The sequence below is a fragment of the Alternaria triticimaculans genome (genome assembly GCF_023758025.1).
Source record: "Alternaria triticimaculans strain BMP 0046 chromosome Unknown scaffold_5, whole genome shotgun sequence".
Classification (NCBI taxonomy): domain Eukaryota; kingdom Fungi; phylum Ascomycota; class Dothideomycetes; order Pleosporales; family Pleosporaceae; genus Alternaria; species Alternaria triticimaculans.
In genome coordinates this window covers 280,905-304,558 of record NW_026055962.1, presented here as the reverse complement: position 1 = coordinate 304,558, position 23,654 = coordinate 280,905, and the positions used below count along the sequence as shown (strand labels likewise).

The following is a 23,654-nucleotide window of genomic DNA, read 5'->3' as shown; positions in this document are numbered from 1 at the left end:
GATGAGAAATGGATTCAGTGGATTCAGAGGGGTCGTCTTCATCTTCGCGATCGATTGGCGACAAGTCGTGTGCGGCTTACGGTGTGAGCGGATTGCGATTCAGGGCGTATGTAAGCGCCGTCTTACTTGGATGTGGCACAGCAAACGCATGTCAGATGCCATCAAACGTCACCGACGGCTAACCTCGACAGAATTGGGGTCCTCGATCAACTGTAATTGTGTGCCATCATCGTGCTTCCCGTTATTGTTGAGCTTGCTGTGCCGCATGCGGGGGTTCTGCCAATCCGCGGTCCGAACCGTAGTGGGTGTACTAAAGTCGTCGGATGGTTCGCATCTGGTATATTGAGCTCTTTCCCGGGAAATGTGTTGGGTCCATCAACGGGCGGAACGCACAAGGACTTCCGGTGTCCATGGATAGGTACCTAGGTAGGTAGGTACCTAAAGAGTGGGGCGTAAGCACGTGACCATAATCACCTTCACACCAATGCACACTTCAGCTCGGCGAAAGCGGCGAAGAGGGGCCAAAGGGATGTGCGTGTAATCCAATGGAGAGGGCTGGGTTGTATGTCAGATGCTTACAATGTGCAACTAATGTTAGAAGGTCTCGCACAAAGCAGGAGCCCTTGCGAAGCTGTCGCAGAACCTACATGCGTCCGGCGAGCTCGGTGTTTAAGGCGGTCAGTTAGGCCTCAACTCGGGTCATTTCATATCGGCGACTGCGGCGTTGCTTTCGGGCTTATGCTGCCAGACGTTGCGTCTTTGAAGTGATTGCTGCTGTTTTCGCTTCCCACAGGATCCGTGCCATGCGCAATGCTTTCCTAATCCGGATTACTTCGCGTGGCGGCCAGACTAGTGTAGGATGTACCGCGAAAGCACTCGCGAAAAGCATCGTTGCCAGTTAGCACTCACGTGGTTACCTGTGTGCATTTGCGAAGTGGGTTCGAGTTTTGAGCGAGACACCGCTGCTTTGGAGTATATATCCTAGGAACTAGCATGCCATCAAAACATACTTTCCGATAGCGCTGTCGATCACCAAGAAAAACATGATGGTTATGGACAGATTCGACGACGTCTCATACGGATTTGAGATGATGCGACAGCAGAATTTTGGATGGAACAGCGAAGTCCTTGTGGAGCCACTGAAGAAGCAGTGAGTGACGAATGCGACTACGACTCGGTCAGGACTAATTCGCCAGAAACGACAGCCAAAAACCTCGCACACCTCGAGTCGAAGAGTTGGCTTCAGACATCTATACACGTCTACCACGTGAGCTCCGCAACCGGGTGTATGCGTTCTGCGTCCAGGGATCCTATGATAACGAAGTCATCGTCCGGCGCACAGCAACCGGAAACGGCCGACGCTTCGCGCACCTCATCCGACAGGCGTGCGGCCAGCATTCTTATCAATGGATCGAAGACCCCACCGCAGCATACATGAGTGCAGGAGGTTTGGGTGATGAGGTTGCTAGAGAATTGCTCGAATGCTACTACTGGACACGTACATTCAAGTTTGCCCATCACGAGCTCTTTCTGCTCAAACCGTTTCTTGAAACGGATGGTTTCGGGCTGGGAATGGTTCCAGCGGATTACGCAAGGCGCTTGCACATACAGATTCGGCCGCTTGACTTTGCCTTCCTGCTGCCGGAAAAGCGGCTCTTTGAAGAGCGGCGGTATTGCAAAACCATTGAGGGCCTCACTGTCATCAAGACCGCTCGTACTGAGGTCGTAGTCGAAGTCGATTTAGCGCAAGGGTCTCTGGGAGATGGTGATTACGAGCGCTTCTCCTACGAAGCTGCGCAGTTCATGCTGAAGATAGGAAGTGTGGTAGAGACTCTCAGAGGGACGGGACTGCGCATAAATCTAGCGACCGTGTGACGTCGAATTTCAAAGGTCATCCGCATATTTTTGATTTTATGAAGCATATACTTTACATTAGCGTAGGAGTCAATGGATGAATCAGGACGCTTGTGCCTATAGGTGATGCAACAGTCTTTTGTATGCTCCTTCTGATATGATCGGTATAATTTTGGCCTCTGCAGGAAGTTTTGGTGGCGTGGCCAGGCGTAATTAGGCTTGCCGTGTTTCGTCTCTTATTGCTGCCATGCGATCCGTGGCTGGGCAATGGCTTCCGGCCCGCACAAAGGCCGAAAATGATCCCCGAGCGACACCATCAGTGCATGTCATTGATTGGACGCTATTGTGAGCTTCAAGGGAGGATAAAATGAGATGGAAAGCTGGTGTTGGTGAAAGGACTTCGATGGAAGCTGCGTTGACGTGAGCGAAAGGATACATACGCTAGCCAGCGACAGGGGCCAAAGGATTGCTACTCCTCTCCACCAGCGCAGCTTGGCTTAAGCCACGATGCAACGCCGTGACGATCAGCCAATCCCAGCATCTCAATTCTAGAGCCTAGACTGATCATTTCCATCTCGCGGAAGTGATTGCGCGACAAATGCACGCTTCACGCGCTGTACGTAATTGTCAACTGCTATCGCAATGCCTCCATTATTCGTTTACACTAGAAGCTCCAGATAACTCCAAGCATCTATAGACCATATATGCTGTCCTTGTCGAAAAATACAAGTACTGCTTCACTGCCCCTCACGTTCACTACAGTATCCGTCCCAACCGCTTCAACCACCACGTTACCCATCGGCTCACCCTGAGGAAATGACTGTCCAGCCCAAGATGTCAGCGAGCTGTTCCCAGTGTTTACGAATGGTGCAGTCAATCTCTTTACACCCAAGCACCCGCCATCGGAACCCACAGCGCCCGATAGATCAACATGTACCGAGAAGTCATCGGTCGAGTTGGCGTAGAAAGGCTTCATATTGACGAGTGCTAGCTTGGACAGGTGATCGTCGACGTAGAACGCATATGCAGCGAACGACTCTGGATCAACGCCAGTAGGTGGCTCGAGAGCGCGAACCCGAGTGTCGGGCACAGCAAAGGCCTCAGCCATGAACAGCTGCGCGAGAAAAGAGGGCAGAGTCCGTGCCGGGCCTCTCAACTCCGTGTCGCGAGGGTATAGCATTGAGTAAGTGCTGAAACCTGGACTACCGTTTGCACCAGGCGTGTTGAGCTGTTCGTCCGACTGAAGAGCAAGCGTAGCACCCTGGTGTAAATGCGTGGAACTGGCATTCCTTGTCGCGTAGATCAGCTCGCTATCAATGACCCAGAGTGCTTGCGCAAATGTATCGGTAACGTTTGGTGCTCCAGAGCAAGAGACGGAGTTGAACTCGCCAATGTTCCAGTTGTTTCCAGCATCGAGAGCAGCGCGGGCAGACGGGTAGATTTCTTCATCGCAGTAGCGTGTAAGCTCGGTATGATTGAGGATGTTCTCGATGGTGGCCAAGGCGGCGCGTTCTGGATCGCACGTTGAGAAGGCATACGAGTGTATCGAATATATGCCAACCTGATCCTCTGAGTCGATGCCTGCTGGAATGAGTGCAGCAGGTCGCACCTCGAGTCCTGAGTCATCAGTCGTAGCGGAAGATGCCCACCAGCGCTCTTGGGGAAGATCTGAACTGTTCAAAGCATCCAGCGCGGTATCGATGCTAGCCGTGTACTGCTTCCATTGTTGCACATATGCTGCAGTCGAGTCATTCCACCGGCTCTCGTCATAGTTGGTCGGCTCGTTACCAAGCTCAAGGTATGCAACCTTGTCGGATTGGTAGGTAAGCGATGCGACTGCAAGGCCTGTAGATATTTCCAAACTCTCATTACCGAAGTTGAGAGTTGAGATGAACCTGGTGCCATTAGGGAAATTACTCCAACTCTTGTAGTAGTCGGGTCCAACAGTGGTCCGCCATACGCCGCCTTCTGGACTAGTGGTACGCACCACGTCGCCACCGTCAGAGTCGAATATCATGCTGTCCATGGTGATGCCGCCAGGTCGTATGACAGGACTTCCACCATGCTCATGGATTCTGTTCAAGACACTGAAGGTAAGGTTGTTCGGAGTACTAGCATTGCCGAAGAATTCAACCCAGAAGGCAGGTTCGAACGAGAATGAGGCAAAGGAGTTGCTGTGTGGTATCGAAGCACCTTCTGCGGTCTTTGGTACGCTTAGGCATCCAGCTCCGGAGTGATCCGTCGTCGGGTATGCATAGACAACGGATGCTGCGAGGGAGATGGCGGCGACTCTGAGTGAGGCCATTATGGAAGTATTGAGGTCGTTGGTGGTTTATGGAGGTAGCCGTACCATGTTCTCACGGCTACTTGAGCTTCATATGTCATCAGAAGCTATGACAGAAAGCGTATCGACATCATCGTGCCTCTCTTTCTAGGCTAAAGCGGACGCGATTATTCCGACGGCCGCGAGATGTTCCATTGAGTTGTCGGAAAGGTTGCTGGAATGGTCCTAGAAGATGTGGGGAGGCTGCGGGGAATTGGCGGATCGCCGGGCTCGCTCCGTAGCGGGGGCAAAAGTCGGGTTTAGCATGAAAGGGCTAAAACCATAGTAGTAATCACCCGCTCATGGACCTGCGATACATCCTGATAGAGAACGAGTTCGCTGGTGCACAGGGACCTTCTGTCCGGTTTTTCTAATCTGCCATTATTCAACCATGCTATCAGCTTGACATTATGAGTAGAAACACCAGGCAGCGCAGCATGGTAGACAGAGTCGAGAAGCGCGGTTCTTGCTGTATCCATAGAACAGAAATGAAAAGCCGTGGATTGGTAACGGCTATCGGTCAGCTCGGATTAGTACTATTTCGTACCTACGGCACCGTGCGGCACACCCGTCCTTCTCCGCATCATGACCTCACCCATAGCATTCCTCACCTCCTTCTCCTGATGCACCACATTTTGAACCATGTACTTCTTGAGTGCTTCCCTCAGCTCACCCTTTGCCCTCTCGTTGTCCCTGTATGGCACGCTTTCCAGCTCCAACAGTCTGTTCGCATCCTTATTACTCTCCGCAACAAGCGCGCCGAGACGATCAAGCTGCTTGTGGCGAGTATCTTCGGTATCGTCGTTGGCTTTTGCGGCATGTTGAGGGTCACTTCGGTAAAGTGGCATGAGCAGACCGAGAAACTGCGTAAGAGATATCGCAGCTTTCTTCAATATGGTGATGATTTGAAAGGGTAGGTAAGGAGGACGGAGGTTGGTTCTCGCGACAAACGGGTTCAGGTATTTCGAGAGGAAGGTGGGGTAATCTGGACGAAGAGCGGTGCGGATTTCGAAAGTCGCAACAGCGAGAAGTCCTAGGTAGCGCCAGTAGGACCCGTCTGTCAGGAAGCCGAGGGCGTTTGCGCCAACCAGAATGATGAAGAGTACGCCGTAGGTGGTAGCGGTAGTGAGCAGCGCACTGTCTGTGTAGTCCTTGATAGTCAAGCAACTCTGGCACTGCGCAAAGATGCTTGGCCCGAAGCGGTCATATGCGAATCGCTTCACAGGATCCATTATGATGTCTTTGGCTCGCTTCAGATGGACATAGAAGTCATTTGCCCTCTCTCTATCCACGTTCGGCCCAATCTTATCTGGGTGGTATCGAATCGTCAGCCTCCTGAATCGCGTGTTCAGTGCGCTCTCGTCGACGTCTAGTGGTACACCAAGGTCGTTGTATGCATTGCTAGAGCGCTGCAAGTTGAAGTCGACTTCGTAAATGGTGAAGGCGAAGTAAGCGGCGTAGATGGCGATCAAGATGTTGCGGCGGTGCTTTATGAAGCGCGGAGTGCCGGGCTGCGGTTTCGGGTCGCCAGCGCGAATGAAGATGCTGTAGAGAATGGACTGGGCCCATCCCGCTGCCTGTGTCGCGTTAGTCCTTGCCGTGCCGCAGGTGTGAGGGCTAGCTTACGACGGGAATGAGAAACTGCCACACTAGGAAAGGACCCAGAGTGTCAAATGACACGTTCGATATCGCCATAGTGCTCGGTCACTGGTGTGGGAGCATGAGGACGCAAGGTCGCAGTGTCGAAGAGTGGAATGGAAGCCAAGTGTCATCGAGGCGCGCGTTCGGAACGTTCCGAGCACTACCGAGGCACGTGCGTTCGTCGCAGCACCTTGAAGTCCCGACAGAACTACTTAGTCTCATGAGGTGTGCCACACATACACAACAATTGTTTTGGTAGGATACCTCTGATTTTGCGGAAATGTTGACTCGTTGGGTGAATTGTATTGACTGATACAAAAAGCCTGACAACATTCAAGCACTATGGGTAAGGTTGCTCCCGTGTTATGACGGGACACCTTCAACACTAGCGAAAAGAAGATTGCGCCTTCGACTTGAGACAGAGGTCTGTAATTAGCTCGGACTGTCAGGGAAGTTACACTTTGATATGCATGATGGTTGTGATACCTATGTGATTTCTTAAGGTTGAGTCCAGCGATCTCACACTCACCCACTCATCCACAACACGCACACAACCATTGTGCACATCTCTTCACAGCCAGCGACAGATACCATAAAGCCCGTGGACTATTAACAGAATGACCACTGCCAGCGATATCGACAAGTCCTTCACTAAGGCGTTGAACGAAGCAGGCGAACTCTACAACAACGACCGCCTGGACGAGTGTATCGAAAAGACCCGCGCCCTTCTAGCTGATGATTCTATACCACGATACCACCGTGAAAGCGCTCCTATTATTGGCTTCAACACTGGGCGACTGGGACGACGCGAACAACTGTCACGCGGAGGCGGAGATCCTGTGGCGTGTGGTTCGGCGATGGAATCCAGAGGGTGAGGACGCTGTGCTCGATACGTACATGGACGATGTGCGCGAACATATAGACGATGTGCGCGGCGATTTGGAGCGGACTGAGCATGACGACGACGTGGATGACGATGGCGCGGCGCACGAGGAGCAAGTGAATGATGCGACTGCCGCCATGGAGACCCTTGAACTGCCCGATGATGAGGCGAAAGTGGAACTGCAGATGGTGCTGAACCTCAGGCTCCTCGGGGCCAAGGATGAATACGTATGCCCCGACCTTGGTTAGATCCCTACTCCCCTGCTTGCTATATTGCAGTCTCGAAATCTGGCCCTGCGCATCGATGCTGGTCTTGCAAATGCCCAATCGTGGTCGTTGGCCTCACCTGCGCTCAGTCCGAACACGCCAGCATGGCAGCTGACTGGTACTTGTAAGCTTTCCTCCTCAAGCTCGCCTGCATCTAGGTAGGAGATATTGTACTAACGGTTCATCAGAGCGTGCGCGTTCAAAGGTGGAGGAGACATAATGTAGTGAGAAAAGTCATAGATTTCTATGGTTGACGACATCTGTCGATCAATGGTATAAAGCGATGCTATGCAATTAGAAACAAAACGAAACTCGCGCATTCCTTAAGACATGCGACGTAGCAAATTCCTCCATGCATCTCAAGCCTAGATGGGTGACGTTTGTGCGTCGGGTATAGTTCCTCCAGGCATAATGCAATGCATAACAAGTAACGACTTAACGATACCGTAGCGCACACAGCGCGCTCATTCGCAATCATGTACGACCAGCGCTCGTATCTTCGTCTTGCAACATATCAGATCTTACATCTGACCTCCAGCCTGAGGCATCAGCTCCTCATCTTGCTGACGCTTCTCCTTGAGCGATCCAGCAGCCGAGCGGTTCTCGACGTCGCTGTCGGAGAGGTCGTACTGGCGAACGGCCTCGGCGATCTGAGCCTCGTCCATCTTGGGGAGCTGCTTGGCGGCTTGCACGTAGCTCATCTTCTCGGTGTAACCCTTGGCGAAGATGAGATCGATTTCCTCGAGGGAACGACCAGCAGTCTCAGGGTAGAAGAAGTAGATGACGGGAATGAAGGAGGCGTTCAGAGCAGCGAAGAGGAGGTAAGTTCCCCAACCGATGTTGGTGATCAAAACGGGGGTAATCATGACGATGAAGAAGTTCCACAGCCCTATCAGGATGTTAGCAATTGTCTCGAATGACTTGTGAGACAGGAAAAAACTTGCAGTTGTTAATGGTACTGCGAAGATGTTAGCGTTGTTCTTATATCATATGGGTGCAGTAATAACTTACGAGAAAGCATTGGCCTTCTGGCGGGTCTTGAGGGGGTTGATCTCGGCTGGGTACAACCAGGGAAGTGGGAGCCACGTGACACCGAAGAAGGCGATGTACAAGAACAGACCAACGGCAGCACCCTTGGCAGGTCCCTCGTTGTCCTCGTTTTGCACGCCACCGGGGAGCAGGCAGGCAAAGGTGATGATCATGGCAGTCATCTGACCGACGGTACCGATGAGGTACAACTTTCTGCGGCCGACACGCTCAACGAAGTAGAAAGAGGTAGCGGCGAACATGGCGTAAACGACCATGTTGACACCTCCGAGAAGAAGGGCGAGGTTGTGGTCGGTGTTCAAAGCGCTCTGGCACAGAATGGGGAAGTAGTAGATGACAGCGTTGCAACCAGACAGTTGTTGCATGAATTGCGAGGAAGCACCGAGGATAGCACGACGGAAGTGCTGGGACTTGCCGCCGGTAAGAAGAGCCTTAGTAGGGACCTTGCCGCCACCACCAGATGCGCTGACTGCATCACGAATGACTTGCATCTGGACAATGACCTCTTGGTCGTCGCGGGCAACACCGTTGAGACCAGCCAGTACAGTAGCGGCTTCGTCTTCGTGATGGTGGTTGAGAAGCCATCGAGGAGATTCGGGTAGCGAAATCATCATAACGATGACGATCATGGCGAAAACACACTGGAAAGCAATGGGGAATCTCCAGGTGAAGTCATCGGGACCGTAGAGACAGCCGTAGTCGATCCAGTAGGCGATGAGCGTACCAATGGCAACCATTGAACCCTCGATGCAAATAACTTTACCGCGGTTCTTGGCCTTGCAGCACCTAGAAATTGTTAGTAATCGTTTAGAGGAGCAAATGTTGGAATGACGTACTCAGCTTGGTAGGTAGGAATGGTAGAAGTGTTGATACCGTTTCCAACACCAGTGATGCATCGTCCGACAATGAACTGGGCGGTAGCGCCACTGTTGGGAGGAACGCAGGCGATCTGGATGATGACACCGATGATCATAACTCCGGCACCCAGGAAGATACTCTTGCGACGTCCGAGCTTGTCACCGAAGACGAAGACGAAGATGGCACCAAGCAGACAACCGACGGCATAGATGGAGACGACGAAACCCTCGTAGGTAGAGTCATCCTTGACTTCAGGGAACGCGTCTTGGAAGGCGGGAGCAGAGATGATTCCACTCATGACACCCTGGTCATAACCGAAGAGTAGGAAGTCGGTAACAGCAACGATGGTGATGAGAACCTGGAGGGCCCTGCCGGACTTGCCCCAGTAGGTGGGAACACCATTTTCGGACTCCTTGATACGTGGCGGCATGTTTGCGTTGTATCGATGGAAACTGGAGAGGAGTGAGGAGATGCTGGGGAGGAAAGATCCGTGGGGAGAGAGTAGAGCTTTAAATGATCATCGTCCATTGCGTACAAGGGTGTTCGGCAGAAACGTGGTTACTGGTCGTCTACCCTCGGCCCACTAAAAGATACGCTACCAAGATTCCGACTGACGCGTGGAGAAAACTAGATAACGATTTTTTTCCAACATCTTGGCCTTGGCTGGTGTAGCAGTATGCGAGCCTGAGGTGCGGGCGGTAGAGGCGCAAATAAACTGTGGATACAAAGGCGAACCTAACAGGGTCTGTTGGTGGAGCAAGCCATCTTGGGCCAATCTTGGAGAAGAGCGGAGGACGCTTGCAGTCCAACAAGCGCGCTCGGCACAGCATGTCTCTGCTCCTAGCCCGAGGTTACCTCCACATTACGTCATGTGCGCAGGGCTTGGGGTCAGCCTGGGGAAGACGCAGGTGAAACGATTGGTGAACGACGGGTTCGCCAGTCAGCACAGAAGGCTGGAAGAAGTTTCTTCGCCGCCTACGCCACCCGCAACCGCCTGTCAAAATCTACGGTACGCATGTCAAGATGATGCAGGAACTTCGTCGTCGACTAGGACACCGGTGTAGGTCAAAGGCACCATCTCGGGCTACATGCCGCCGTGTACGGATAGCGTGCTAATTCCTCCCATAAGGCACGGTTTCAGTCTCAACAAGAGGGCGCTTGACGTCATGCACCGGCGACTCGCGTCCGTCCCCATGCAGGGTCTGACCAACCGTGCGCATGCGGCTCTGCAGCCTTTGCAGCTTGGCCGATGATCTTAACTAATAGAGACTGCAGTTGGTGGAGCTTGAACACGCCATGTGCTGCAACGGTGACGATGGTTGCTGTGATGGTCGATGGTCGGCTGTACTTCCTGGGATGGAGTGCAGCAACGTCGGGCGGCACTGCCGGCCGGGAGACGATTCGACGCACGTGATAGCGGCATCTCTCGAGACATTCAGATTAAGTTGCTATACAGCCGAGGATTTGCCCAGGCTTTCGGGAGCGCACTTGGTTTGCTGACACTCCTCCTACATATTCTCGCCGTGCGGTCGATCAGCTTGGTCGCGCCGTGGATGCTGCTCGGTAGGCGCGGTCGCGCTTTCTGCCATGGCGGGACAAATTGCCAATGCATGCTTGGTAGTCGGGAGAGGCTCGTGTGGAGTTCGCAAGCTAGCGTGGGGATGAGGCTGACATGTGCCCGGGCATTGTCTTGCAGATCTCGGGCCTTCCTGTTTCGGGACATCCGGGCGCATTTCACTGACCCAGCTCCTTTCTCGTCACGCAGGCAGGAGTAGACAGCGGCACCAACACCACAGAAAGCAGTCCTCGCAGCCTACGAAAGTGCTCCATATTGATAAGTCTACCCCAGGACCCAGCTAAAGTGCGCCGATCTCTCCAATACCCCATCAATCCGCCCCAAATTATGCTCCCGCAAGCATTCCACATGCCGGAAAAGACGGCTCTCACATCGTGTGCTAAAACACACCAAACGCCCCAACGACGTGGTAACTCCACATATAACAGCCAACCCCAATTTTATGTCGCTTTCGGGGCCTACTACACCGCACTCTCGCTCAAGTCCCTGCCAAGCGGCACACACTCCAGTCTGTCACCGGAACCGCCGTCTAATGTCGGGGTCTCCGCTTTATGCAAATGCCGTATTGATAATCACACTGATAATCACACTCCACTTTTCCATCACTCCCTCCAACGCAGGGTCGCTCCAAAATCCGCCAATTACTGTTGAATATGCATCATCATCGTGACGGGCCTCCACCGAGTTGCTGTTTTGATCCCACTTGGTTACCATCGTCGACCCCATTGCCAGGACTCTGGGACTGGGGAAAACGGCGGAGATCAAATTCAAGAACGTTTTGCTACGATCCCTAGCTCCTGCGTCTCGGTTCGATGCGAAGGTCATGGTTGACAGATCCACTGTATTTCAGCCGCATAAAGGCGTCCTACTGCCCCGACTGATTCGACCTCCGACTTGCCATCGGAGCGACCTAGTCAACCCGATCCCAAGACCTAACCTCCGTACCAAGGATGCTGCCAATGTCCGATAAATCCATCCGACGTCCCAAGATAGTGTGGGGATCCCACCATCTCCAGGATCTACTCCTCCTCAACAGTCATGTGTCCCACCATCGCTAAAGTCACCAGGTCCCTCGTGCATTGCCCAGGTCGTCGCCAATGCTAGTCGCAGAACAGCGGGCCCACGGACGGACTAGAGTTGGGTCTGGGGGCCTTTCATCTCTGAAGTCGGTCGTCAGTCGTTTCCCGTCTATTGAACCGAGGCGGCTCTTCGGTGTAGCTGGCCTGTCTCTTTTTACCCCTGGAAGAACACCCCTTCTGGGTCTACGGATTTCCAAGGTTGCTCGTATTTCCCATTTACTTCATTCTATCTGCGAAGTCCTTTCTTCCTTGACTTTACGCCAGGCCACTTTATTTGTTCTCGAGATTGCAAGGCAGGAGCATGTTCGAGCTGTTTGCTTTTCCAGTGCGATAAGGGTACTTCTGGAGTGATTAATTTCCGTCCTGTTGTTGAAGTTCTCATACAGTGCTAGCTGGAACTTGCGAGCAAACGAGCTGTAGTACTCTCATCACGAACGGGCGGTATCTCTGAGGATGTTGAGTTTAGCGGCATGTCATTCAGCACCATTCGCGTGGACCACACCCGTGGACATGAGGCGCATTCAGACGTGACAGCTCCGTCATAAATGTGACACCGTTGTGATGACCTACCGCAATTGTAAGCGCCACGCCATCCAGTAGATTGAATCAAGATGGCCACCACTATATGTATTTTGTATCTGTTGCTGCCGCATTTGATAATGAGAACAGCTTTAGAGATGGAGTTGGTAAGCTCGCCGCACGATGAGGCATGCGCGCACGGATCATGTCATGTGTTAGCGTGTCTTTCGACGCGTCGCCAGCACGTAAGCACTCCACTCCCACGACCTCAACACCGCAACTGGCATATTTCATCTCACGCGTGGAAGATCCACACCAATAACCCTCTGAAGGCTTCGGTCGCACATCGTTCTGATTCACCGGGAGATCCTCGTCCGTAATTGCGCATCTCCATTGGGCGACTAGGCACAATCGCACTGCGTACCCTGGGTTTGGCCGCTACCCAACGATACCACCTCGGCTTAGTAAGCATCATCCGCTCTAATCACCATGGCGCGCAGAATGTCCCCAGAAGAGTACCAGGCGATTGGTCGCAGCTACTATAAGCTGAAACAATACGAGAAAGCGTTGGAAACCTTTTCGAAAGGTATCGAGGCTTGTCCAACCGCCGATCTGTACGACCATCGGGCTGCGACGTACGACAAGCTTGGAAACCTCAATGCTGCCGTCAAAGATGGCAGAGAAATGATCAGACTGAACAAGAAAGATGTCAAAGGCTACTTACGCACAGCGAGTATTCTGGAGAAGTTGGAGAAACCTGAGACGGCGCTTGGGATTTACAAGTATGGAATGAAGAATGTGCCACCTAGCGACAAGAACTTCAAGGTATGTGATGTATTGTTTGTCCTGTTATGAGGACACATCTTCCACTCTGTCTTTGGCATGGGTTACTGACTGGCGACAGCTCTTGCAACAACTCCACGACAAGTCCACCCGAAAACTATCACCTGCATCCGCTATCGATCCGTTTACAGTGCTGCCCGCTGAACTAGCGGAAATGGTACTGGAGCATTGCTCCTTCCGCCACATGGTCAACTGCATGCGCGTCAGCAAGGGATGGAGGGACTATCTCTCCAAGTTACCTAAGCTTTGGATGCATCTCGATCTTTCCGGCGCCCGCAGACCAGTCCCTCGTTCTTTCGTCAATACAGCCTTCAAGCGCTCGGAATACCGAATGACGCGCGTCACGATCCATCGTTTCGAACACATGGACGTACTGAAGAATCTTGCGAAAGCAGCGAAGGACCTTACAGAACTAGAGCTCATCTCCTTGCCACACACCATGTCAGCCACACTGATTGACATTGTCAAAAGCGCTCCAAAGCTGAAGAAGCTCACGATACATCCAGAGATCACGCAAGATACTGCAGTGCAGATAATGCATGCGAGACCTGTAATGGAACACGTGGTCTTCGGCGCATTGAGGTCTCGCGGGGCCGCCACTGAATGGACAACTTCATTTGGGAATCTCCGCACCCTCGGCATGTATTGGTCGTCCCCCGTCTCGACGGTCAATCTCGGGCTACATGACCTCCTGGCTCGAACGCCATGTCTTGAATCCCTAGCACTCTCCAACGTGGAACATCTTGACTCTCGACAAGGATGGCCCAGAGACGAAGCTCAATTACCACCACTGAAAAGCCTGACGCTGAAGCGGATGGACCTCCTGCAGTTTCCTCTTCTCCCGCCGACGCTACAGCGACTGGTCATCGAAAACGACGGTGGTGGATTGAATCTACAGCAAAGCCTGTTCTTGCACCAGTGCTGTGTCCCAGAGCTCACACACCTAGCCATATCTGGCTTCAAAGGTCTGGAGCCAGAAACACTAGGAAACCTACTAGACATCTGTTTCCACGAAAGTGAAACGGCAACATGCTCAACAGGAAAACCTTTGCAATCGTTAACCCTGCACGGCCTAATCGATGATATTTCAGATGACATGTTCGGGCGCGGGCCTGATGCGCAAATGGAGTCCATATTCGGCGATTCCCCACGGGTTCTCACGCCAGCGTTGGAGCACTTGGATATTGCCACAACGCTCTGCAATGACGATGAGATAGAAAGACTCCTCATGTACCCGACGGGACTCAAGACAATCGACCTTTCTCACACCCACATCACTGGAGCGTCCATCAAGATGCTGGCAGACAAACTTCCGAAGCTGACGAGTATCAAGGCGAATCAGTGTGCTAACATTAATGGGCGCGATGCGATTAACTACGCGGAGCGAAAGGGGATATCAGTGAGTTGCCAGATGGCTGAGCAAAAGGGTGGACGAAGACTTCGCTACGGATAGTTTGCCATGCGCCTGAAGTTGTCGACAGGCATTCTGTTGTGCAAGAGCAAGGCATGGTTATATCAGAATTCACAGAAGAGACACCAGACAATGATAGCAAAGGGAACATTTCGTAGCATCTATGTAGCGGTATAATACGGGGTGCAATCATGTAATCGTGAGTGCCATCAAAGGAGACCATTAGCTAAACACCCGCGCCAAAGTCCTTGCGCGCCCACGCAATGCATATGTCAAATCCAACCAAACTCCTCCCAATTACCGTTCAAATACCAACGCCGCGCCAATATGCTTGTGCAGTAGCAGAGCAAGGAGTAGAATCGCAAAAAGGAAAGCTCGACCGCTGAATTAGTTGACATCCATGCCATCATCCTCCACTTCGTCCTCTCCGTCGTCCTCGCCTGCCGTGAGGACGCCTGCGCTACCCAAACTGCGTTTACGATTGCTGCCGCCGAAAGAGCGACCAGTGATTTGGCTGAGGAGATCCAGATCCTCTCCACCAACGATGCGCGCTTCTGGAGTAGCTTCACAGCTAAGCTCGATCAAGCTCGCCGGGCTGAGGCTACGGTAGCCGGCTGTGCGGACAACCCTACCAAAGTTCTGCATGCAGAATGTAGCAGCTCGCTGCTTGAGCCAGTCCTCTCCAGCAGTAGCAGCACGCTCCCAGATTATGGCTGCGTGCTCAATGTCGAGCTCCCGACCCAAGCGGTTGACGCAAAGTAGGCGGAGACGGGGCATGTCGTAGATGTTGGACATAACAAGCATGCCTGCTACGTCGTTCAGGCTGGGTCCGTTCTGCGGGTTTGGCGCGATGCTATCAGTATACAGATAAAACAGGAACGCCCGAACTGCTGAGTAGGGTTCAGGAATGTGCATCTTCTTCGAGTGGAACTCTGCCATCTGAGCACTCCATAGACGGGCGAAATGGGGCCAGCGAGCGTGGAGAATGAGTTTGTGAACGTGGATCGGCCGCGATACTGGACTCACGGTTGTTGACGAACCGTTGGGATCTGGCACGGCGACATCCACGTAGTCATCATCATCGGGATCGGCCGTGATGATGAAGTCTGCGCCACTGCCGCTCTCGGGTGGTTGATCAAAAGTCAGGGAAAGATCCGCACCAATACCGGTAAGGTGCGAAGAAACATTCGCATCGGAAGAAGGCATCATCTTTGAGCGCGTGTCGGAGGCCAGCTCGTTGCCCAGGATGCCATACTTCCTAAGATCGATGGCGAGGACATCACTTAGATACTCGCCGTTGTGGTTCCCGTCATTCGCCGACTCGATCGGGCTGCCCAGAAGCCAGGCATGTGTTCCTTCGGGGTTTGTTGTGCAGTAGTGCCAGCGGTAGTTGGGGCTGTAAAGGTCCTTCCCGTCGGCAAGCTTCTGCCATCGCAGTGTATCTAGCTCTAGACTGGACAAACTTGTCTCGCAGCTCAACTCTGCCGGGGTGACGAAATCGAGCATGCAACCGGATGAAAAGATGTGGAAATGCGTGCCCGCCGCTTGAGATGGTAGGTTCGGACTGGAGTGAAATTTGAGAGATGAGATGGAGCCAGGCGCAACGTAGGGTGAGCGACTTGAACCCATGCCATGATATGACTGAACGCTCGAGTTTGCAGTATAACCGGTGCTTCCGGTCGCGAGTTGACCAGACGCTGGTACAGGGTAGCGATGTCGGGACGAGATGAGTTGCCGGTCGCCTGTTCCATACTTCATGGCGTGGTCGAACTCTGGGCTGCCGCGGAGATCGAGCCACCAGATCTCATTGCTCTTCTCCATCTCGTCGTTGATGCCACCGAAAATCCAGATGCGACCGTTCCAGATCCAGCTGGCGTGATCGTAACGAGGAACGAACCTCCATGTCCGGGACCAGGTCCACGTCTTGAGGTCGAGATAGCAGATGTCGTCCAGTACACTGTCGTGCCCAGTCTGACCACCGCTGATGTAGAGCTTATCGTCGTATATGACGGCCGAATGCCGAGCGCGACCGCGAGGTATTGGGCCATGGAGTTCGGGCTGCGTCCAGTGGGCGGTCTTCAGGTCGAATACGATGACGTCGGCGAGATGTTGACGGTGCTCATTCTCACCACCGAAGACGAGCAGTTTGCTTCCCTGCCAGAGACATGCGGTATGTCCTAAAGCGTTATGTTAGTTGCGACGGAAGCAGCATTGGTGATAGAGCGGTGAGCACGTACCCATTCGTACGCCCGGAATGTCTCCGTAGTTGTCGACCAGATTCCATTGTCGAGTGACAAGGTTGAGGCGCAGGACGTGGTTGTATACCTCGTCGGTATACTGGTCGAACCCTCCAAAGGCGTATATCTGATCATCACCGACATATGTGACAGAGGCATTGACCAGGCAGGCGGGCTTGGCGCCGATTGTCGAAATCATTTTCGGTTTGTAGCCTTCGACGGCTGATCTGCGGCTCCGGACGGGGCTCGCAGACATGAGGAAAGTGTTGTTGGCAGAGCTGGCGGATCCCGGCGTGTTGGAGTGGGAGTGGCTGGGCGAGGGTGTAGAGGTGACGGCGGGGTTGAGGATGTTGGACGGGAAAGCGGATCGAGCGGATGTTTGTGCCATGGATAGTGAACGGTGAATAGCGTGGTCTGGTTCGTGGTAGCAGCCCCGGTGGGCAGAAGTGGCCTTTGTCTAGGCTGGGAGAATGTTTGACGGAGGAAGTTGAGTTGGCTGGCCGTGCATATTGCCGCCCCTCACCGCCCGAGCCTGGAAAGCGGAAGCGCCGACCCACGACGACTCAGCCCTGTGCCCGACACGGACACCGCGAGCCACTCCGAGACTTGGCCACTGGACAGCTGCAGCAGATTAATGCACCACGGCAGATGCTGGAATGTGTGATTAGTGAGTGGCTGTGTAATGGTGATAGACTGAGAGAGTGTTGAAGTGCGTCGCAGCCTGGCACGAGAGCAGACGCTATAGAGCCATCGCCATCATGGATGCAGCGGTAAAAGCAAGGCCATGCAGGCGGCGGCATCGACACGACGACTATGCATGCGGCTTCACAAACCGGATAGACTACGATGCCGGCGAGGGTCGAGCACCGTCATGTGATGTAATGCGTCGTGGTCGTCCGGCCAGCCTCGCGCAGGGTCCCGTCCTCGTTACCTGGTCAACGCAAGCGTAAACAAAGGATACTTAAACGCCCCCATACCTGCCACTCAGCATATCCACTACCACGCACTCTACCATCCGCACTGCCCTGCATCGTCTTCTCCAGAGCGCGAATCACTCAATTATCTTCGAATCAATACTTCACAGCATCGATTACAGCATTGTCTAATACTAATCCTTACACTATATAGCGAAACCAAACCACATACTGTATGCCACCACGTCCTGTGTACTAAGGATCCAACTAACCCTAGTCCAGTAGGAGACTAGCTAGCAGTCATGGCAAGCACCGCAGTCTGCGTGACTCCGGTCAAGAAGCGCTCTGCCGTCTTCAACACCCGCACCGCTGGCGGTCGGATGCCACTGACGCCCTCTCCCCGCACCCCGCGCACTCAGACTCCCGATAAGCAGGCACACGAGTCGATCCATGGCAACGACTTCAAGTCACGCATCCAGCGCTCCGTCACCAAGACGACGCGCGACTCCCCCAAGTCCAACATTGCTCGCTCCCACACACACACTCCCCGCCGGTTAGAACTCGGTGTCTCAGAATGGGCCCTCACTGGATCCGGTACCACTGCCGCCACCAAGGCCAAGAAGGAGAAGAAGGAGGCGGCTGCCATCCGTGCTCGCCCTACCAAGACGCGCATTGCCTACAACGCCGCCGACCGCTTCATCCCCAACCGGACGGCCAGCGAGGCTATCCGCAGCGTCGGTGCCAGCAAGCTCGACGCTGAACAGCGCCCCAAGTCAAGCTCCAAGAAGGAGGGCTCGACCGTGCTTGCCAACGCTGCAAGCGCTTTCGATCTCGGTGGCCGTGGTTCAGAGGAGGATGTCACACTTTCCCTCGAGGGCCTGAGCCTAGAGGACGACGAGGAGGAGAGCCGATCACGCTCCAAGCCAGCTCCTAGCCAGGCTGCATACCAGTCCACACTTGCCTCAGCATGTGGCATCAACACCAACACTCGCATTCTTGCTTTCAAGCCTGCGCCGCCCGAGTCGTCCAAGCCCATCGACCTTCGCTCCCAGTACAATCGTCCTCTCAAGCCCAGCAGCAGCGTCAACGCACAGAGCCGCCGTCGCATCCCGTCAGCACCCGAGCGCGTCCTTGATGCTCCCGGTCTTGTCGATGACTACTACCTCAACCTTCTCGACTGGTCCTCCGGTAACCAGGTCGCCATTGGTCTTGAGCGCTCGGTCTACGTCTGGTCAGCTGACTCTGGGTCGGTCGCCTCGCTCCTCGAGTGCCCCGCCGATACCTACATCTCTTCCGTCAAGTGGTCCGGCGACGGTGCCTACGTTGGTGTCGGTCTCGGCACGGGTGAGGTTCAGATCTGGGACGTTGAGGAGCAGACCAAGCTCCGTAGCATGTTCGGTCACGAGACTCGCGTTGGTGTTATGGGATGGAACAAGCACATCCTCTCCACCGGTGCCCGTTCCGGCCTTGTCTACAACCATGACGTCCGCGTCGCTCAACACAAGATCGCTGAGCTCGTCTCGCACACTGGAGAGGTCTGTGGTCTTGAGTGGCGCGCCGATGGTGCCCAGCTTGCCACTGGTGCCAACGACAACATGGTCAACATCTGGGATGCGCGCGCGCTCGCTGCCCCCAAGTTCACCAAGACCAACCACCGCGCTGCCGTCAAGGCCGTCTCATGGTGCCCATGGCAATCCAACCTGCTTGCCACCGGCGGTGGTTCCAACGACCGTCAGATCTACTTCTGGAACACCACCACTGGTGCCCGCATCAACCACATCCCCACCGACTCCCAAGTCACCAGCCTTCGCTGGAGCACCCACTACAAGGAGATTGTCAGCACTGGTGGCTTCCCCGACAACAGCCTAAGCATCTGGAGCTACCCCTCCGGTGTCAAGAACATGGAGGTCCCCGCTCACGAGTCTCGTGTTCTCCACAGCTGCCTCAGCCCTGATGGTCAGATGCTCGCCACCGCTGCTGCCGACGAGTCTCTCAAGTTCTGGAAGATCTTCGAGAAGAAGCCCGGTCAGCCTTCCGTTGCTGCCGCCGGCTCTGCTTCCATGAAGCCCAGTGCGACTAAGCAGATGACTATCCGCTAAGTTTCTGCATTCGACAACGAAGGAGCTCTTATCCGATAGATATGGGTTGGAGCATTACGCTCAATAAGCATCACACGTGTCTAGCACGGACATCAACTACCGGCTTGCGCAATGGAGCTGGTATCATTCATCCGACTCTACGCGCAACGGTAAGTTGGTAAGTAATCACATCTCGTATTTGGGTATGTGACGCGATCCTCTCCCTCATTCACAGGAAAAGGAATCTCCACATCTACCCTCGGAACATCTGTCAAGCGTACAACTGGGTCTCATCATGGCTTTTTTGTCCATTCAGCAAGCGAGGCGTCTCGGAAGCATTGCAAGGCGTTGAAATTAAAGAACTGGCTTTTCGAGCGTCCCATGGACAACGAGGTTCATGATATTTACGAACATTGGGAAAAGACAGGCTCGGTCTATTGTCTTTCGAGGGAGTTTTTGTATTTGTACATTCACCGCGCCTTGATGCGCTTGGGACTGGGACATTTGGAGGCTTGGGAAGGCGTTCGATCTTGAATAAAATGGAAACATTACAACATATGATCGTTTTCATGACTTTGCCTTGTCTGGTGACTTCCCATGTCTCTGCACAATGCGTAGATAATTCAGTTGAATCATCTGATCATCTCAGCGGCCGACTTATTCGTCGACGAGACGAGTCGTATAAGTTCACATACCCGTCAAGCTCTTCTGCCTCACCCTTCACTCTGGGGCCGGATTGGCACTTCACGTATATAAGCCTTTTCCCACGTCTCCGTCCCTGCTCAACCCAACGAACGACAACCGAAGCAATCCAGTCCAACCAACACAATGAGCTACGAACCCCTCCCACCCATGCCAGGCGCATGGCCATCAGACGACACAGACCCCACCACCCCTCTAACCTTCACCCTCTCCTCCTTCATCACCGCCGCAGGCACCGCCCAAGACTACATCGAAAACCACGCTCCAGCAATCCAAATCCCAAGTCTGGCTCTCCGAAACCATGACCAACATGACGCTGTTCACCTACGCCGAGGAACTCGTCGAGAAATCGGTGGCGTATGTTACTTATATCGCTCCCTACATCGGTTTCTTTTCAGAAGACCAGTTCCCGCCTCCGCTGGCCGATGGGGTCATACTGTCTTATACTTTGGTGGAAGTGGGGTTACTGAGGGCGATACTGCGGTATTCGCGGGAAACCGGATTAGATGATGATGCCGTTATGACGCTGAAGACTTTCAAGGAAGGTGTGGAGACGTATCGTCTTACAAAGAGCATCCAGGGCCTAGTCGCGTCGTATATTGAGTTTGGCAATGCGAATGTGAATGACTCACCGCGGATCTGGGAGACGACTGAGGTGTATGCCCCTGCTTATGTGGATTCTCTGGCTACTGTCGAAGTCGAGACGGCGATACGAGACGATGTCCGTTGTCCGTTTTGTTGGGGTGCTTTTGGTGCGGGGGAGGATGGGTGTAGGGGGATTATCAAGCAGGTGAAGTGCTGTGGGAAGCGGTTTGGAAGAGATTGTCTTGTTAAGGCTATGATGGGGAGTCTGCTGTGTCCGAATTGCAGGAGGGAGTTTGCGGTTAGGCGCGTTGAGGATGGAGAGGGTGGTTAATGTGCAGGCTGATACAAGATGCTTGCGGTGTCTTATGATACAAGCTTCTCACGACCGCTTGTTTTCATTTCCAGTATCTAATCCATTCGTTTTCCAAGTCCGTCATGCTGTCCTGGAGGATTGCCGCCTGCATCGCTTTCTCATTTGCTTTCGCCATCTCCACGTTTGTTATACCCCAATCAATCTGCATAGATGTTAGTCATCATCGTAACCTCTCACGGCGACGTGCCAGCCGATTCAGTACTCACCGGCGGTGCGCTCCAGCCACTGACAGCCCATTGTGTACTTCTGATTCTGGCTTGCGACTGCGCAACAATCATCTGGTTCCTGTGCATTCTCTCCTGCGCTTTCAACTGCTGAATTTCCTGCTTCATACGCCGAAGCTGAATCTCAATTTCTTGCATCTTGTTGTTTCGTGCCATGAGCTTTTGGCGGAAGGTGGAGATGTCGTTTGTACGACTTGCGTCTGTGAAGTAGGACTGGAGACGTGGAGAAAAGAGATCGCACAGGAAGCCTCCAGCTTTTGCCTCTTGCTCCTCAAGGTGCGCGAGGATCGCTGGTTGGGGTGACTGAGAGTAGAGAGGTTCGATGTGTCTAACGTAGCACTCTTCGCAGGCGGTGAACTCTGGAACCACAGAAGGAAAGCTGTATTGCTTTTGGCCTGAGACCAATTTCCCTTGTTGACAGGCAGGGACCGGACCCCATTTTTTGACGAAATCGATCAGTGGTGTGATATCTCGTGTCTTCGTTTCAAGAGTACTTTGCGCAACGGCGGCCATCTGATCAACAATCTCAACACACCGCTGTTGGCCATTTCCCTGCGTCATTAGATCGCAGGTAGCGAGAAGCCTTTGTCCGTTTGCAATGGGTGCAAATATGCGCTTCAGGCAGGGAAAGAGGACGTTTATGTGCGCCACGCAGAATGAACAGGCTGTCATCTCTTCGACCAGCGACCCAGTCTTTGGATCTTGCAGACAGTACCACGTCCTGACTACTTCGGGTCTTCCTCCATTCTTGACCACTGGATCCTCCATGTTGAAGTTCGGGCAGATGCCATCCCTGTCAGGATCAATGCTACTGATTTCGCCCAGTAAGCTCAAATCAGACTGTCCCATTTGGAACAACCACATATAGGCTAGTCTCACCCACAGGAACGAGAAGTCGCAGACAACAGACATCTTAGCTGGTTTGGCGGGACCGGCAGATATGAAGGATGCATAGCGAGTGTTGCGGAAGGATGTGTTGTAGCAATCCGGACAAATGTCGAAGTTGGGGATGGCCCTTGGGGATTTGATTTGCAACCAGTCATTATGACCTTGCGTGAAGTTTGATCGTTTGCACAATCCAAGGGCAGGGGGTTGTTTAGTTTGCGGGGTTGCTGATTCTGAGGATGGTCGAGGTGGAAGGGGTGGGGGCCGAACGAGAGGCATGACTCGTGCAGGAAGTCACCTTGGTGACTCGAGTATTGTGAGAGCGACTAGTAAGAAATTTGATTGTGAAGGAGAGACTTCTTTACTGCGGAAGACAGTTCACATTCTTTGCTGTGTGCGCGGATACCTCTAGGCTACATGGTGACTGGTCTGCCGAGGCTTTCAGCTGAAGAGGCTGAAAGTATCGTCCGAATACGATACCGGTGAAAGCTCGCCCCGCAACGAGCGCCCAAATGAGGCCATGAAAGCGCCACGCACGTCGGACCTTCTAGATGCGTCGCGTATCAATTTGTGTTGCGCATCGTAGAAGCGAAAGGATCGACAGGCTGCGGCCCATCGGGCTGAGATGGAAAGTATGGTTATCGATAGCAGTCCATGGCCCTAAGTAGTCAGCAAGTATCGCAGCAGTGTATACCAGGCGTAGATAGCATCGATTGTAAATCTGATGACTTTGCGCGAAAGTTGTGGCTTGAAGGATGGTGGAAGATGCAAGATCTCGACAAGAGGTGTCTGAGCCGAGCGGCTGGTAACACCACCTCATTGGCTGACATCTCGCTTCCCCTTCACCCATTATCAAAAGTGTAGACGGCTAGGCGACACTAGCTCGAGAAGACTTGTGCCAGATCATATACATTAGACGAGCGTACGCTGCCGACGTCGCAATCAGTAAAAGACCGGTCTTGCTGATGGTACATGGTTTGCATTACCATGCAGCTGGCAAAAAAGTGGCAGAAAGATGGTACGTCTCTTTGTACAAAGTTTGTAGTCGTTGGATGTAACTTCGACACACATGCAGTAGACCTAACCGTTGATTTAGATCATGTAGCGGGAGAAATTATCACTCCACGAGTTCTATCAATGTGCTGTCGCGTTTGTTATAGCTGGGAGTACACCCAACAAATCTGTGAAGCGGCAGGTATGTTTTCCCTATCGTTGTATGTAGCGTAAAATCGTATGGGAGAGCATGTGCGTCGCAGTCGCATACGCGAATGTTGAACGGGGCTTACTATGACATCTGGCACCCTCAGGCGAGACATGTTGTGTGTACACTCGTTGGTGATGGTCAGAGGCGTGCAG

At 53.3% G+C, this 23,654-nt stretch overlaps 9 protein-coding genes across 9 annotated transcripts; 4 read left to right on the top strand and 5 right to left on the bottom strand.

The window, feature by feature from the left end:
- Positions 1 to 1,043: 1,043 nt before the first annotated feature.
- J4E78_004426 (uncharacterized protein) lies at positions 1,044 to 1,875 on the top strand (the record flags this gene model as incomplete). Its single annotated transcript, XM_049365055.1, has 2 exons — positions 1,044 to 1,150; positions 1,197 to 1,875. The coding sequence occupies 2 exons, from the start codon at positions 1,044 to 1,046 to the stop codon at positions 1,873 to 1,875; spliced, it is 786 nt and encodes a 261-aa protein (XP_049222856.1).
- Positions 1,876 to 2,545: 670 nt separating this feature from the next.
- J4E78_004425 (uncharacterized protein) lies at positions 2,546 to 4,159 on the bottom strand (the record flags this gene model as incomplete). The annotated part of the gene is made up of 1 exon (XM_049365054.1): positions 2,546 to 4,159. The coding sequence occupies one exon, from the start codon at positions 4,157 to 4,159 to the stop codon at positions 2,546 to 2,548; it is 1,614 nt and encodes a 537-aa protein (XP_049222855.1).
- A 554-nt stretch (positions 4,160 to 4,713) lies between these two features.
- On the bottom strand, positions 4,714 to 5,872 carry J4E78_004424 (uncharacterized protein; the record flags this gene model as incomplete). Its single annotated transcript, XM_049365053.1, has 2 exons — positions 4,714 to 5,754; positions 5,804 to 5,872. The coding sequence occupies 2 exons, from the start codon at positions 5,870 to 5,872 to the stop codon at positions 4,714 to 4,716; spliced, it is 1,110 nt and encodes a 369-aa protein (XP_049222854.1).
- A 712-nt stretch (positions 5,873 to 6,584) lies between these two features.
- On the top strand, positions 6,585 to 6,949 carry J4E78_004423 (uncharacterized protein; the record flags this gene model as incomplete). The annotated part of the gene is made up of 1 exon (XM_049365052.1): positions 6,585 to 6,949. A coding segment is annotated over one exon (365 nt), but the record flags the coding sequence as incomplete, so codon positions are not given.
- A 539-nt stretch (positions 6,950 to 7,488) lies between these two features.
- Positions 7,489 to 9,302, bottom strand: J4E78_004422 (uncharacterized protein; the record flags this gene model as incomplete). The annotated part of the gene is made up of 3 exons (XM_049365051.1): positions 7,489 to 7,906; positions 7,979 to 8,800; positions 8,851 to 9,302. The coding sequence occupies 3 exons, from the start codon at positions 9,300 to 9,302 to the stop codon at positions 7,489 to 7,491; spliced, it is 1,692 nt and encodes a 563-aa protein (XP_049222852.1).
- Positions 9,303 to 12,535: 3,233 nt separating this feature from the next.
- J4E78_004421 (uncharacterized protein) lies at positions 12,536 to 14,342 on the top strand (the record flags this gene model as incomplete). Its single annotated transcript, XM_049365050.1, has 2 exons — positions 12,536 to 12,871; positions 12,951 to 14,342. 2 exons carry the CDS (start codon positions 12,536 to 12,538, stop codon positions 14,340 to 14,342), a joined length of 1,728 nt encoding a protein of 575 aa, XP_049222851.1.
- Positions 14,343 to 14,687: 345 nt separating this feature from the next.
- On the bottom strand, positions 14,688 to 16,925 carry J4E78_004420 (uncharacterized protein; the record flags this gene model as incomplete). Its single annotated transcript, XM_049365049.1, has 2 exons — positions 14,688 to 16,477; positions 16,538 to 16,925. 2 exons carry the CDS (start codon positions 16,923 to 16,925, stop codon positions 14,688 to 14,690), a joined length of 2,178 nt encoding a protein of 725 aa, XP_049222850.1.
- An 828-nt stretch (positions 16,926 to 17,753) lies between these two features.
- On the top strand, positions 17,754 to 19,550 carry SLP1 (Glycosylated integral ER membrane protein; the record flags this gene model as incomplete). The annotated part of the gene is made up of 1 exon (XM_049365048.1): positions 17,754 to 19,550. One exon carries the CDS (start codon positions 17,754 to 17,756, stop codon positions 19,548 to 19,550), a length of 1,797 nt encoding a protein of 598 aa, XP_049222849.1.
- Positions 19,551 to 21,211: 1,661 nt separating this feature from the next.
- Positions 21,212 to 22,325, bottom strand: J4E78_004418 (uncharacterized protein; the record flags this gene model as incomplete). The annotated part of the gene is made up of 2 exons (XM_049365047.1): positions 21,212 to 21,331; positions 21,396 to 22,325. The coding sequence occupies 2 exons, from the start codon at positions 22,323 to 22,325 to the stop codon at positions 21,212 to 21,214; spliced, it is 1,050 nt and encodes a 349-aa protein (XP_049222848.1).
- Between the last annotated feature and the right edge of the window lie 1,329 nt (positions 22,326 to 23,654).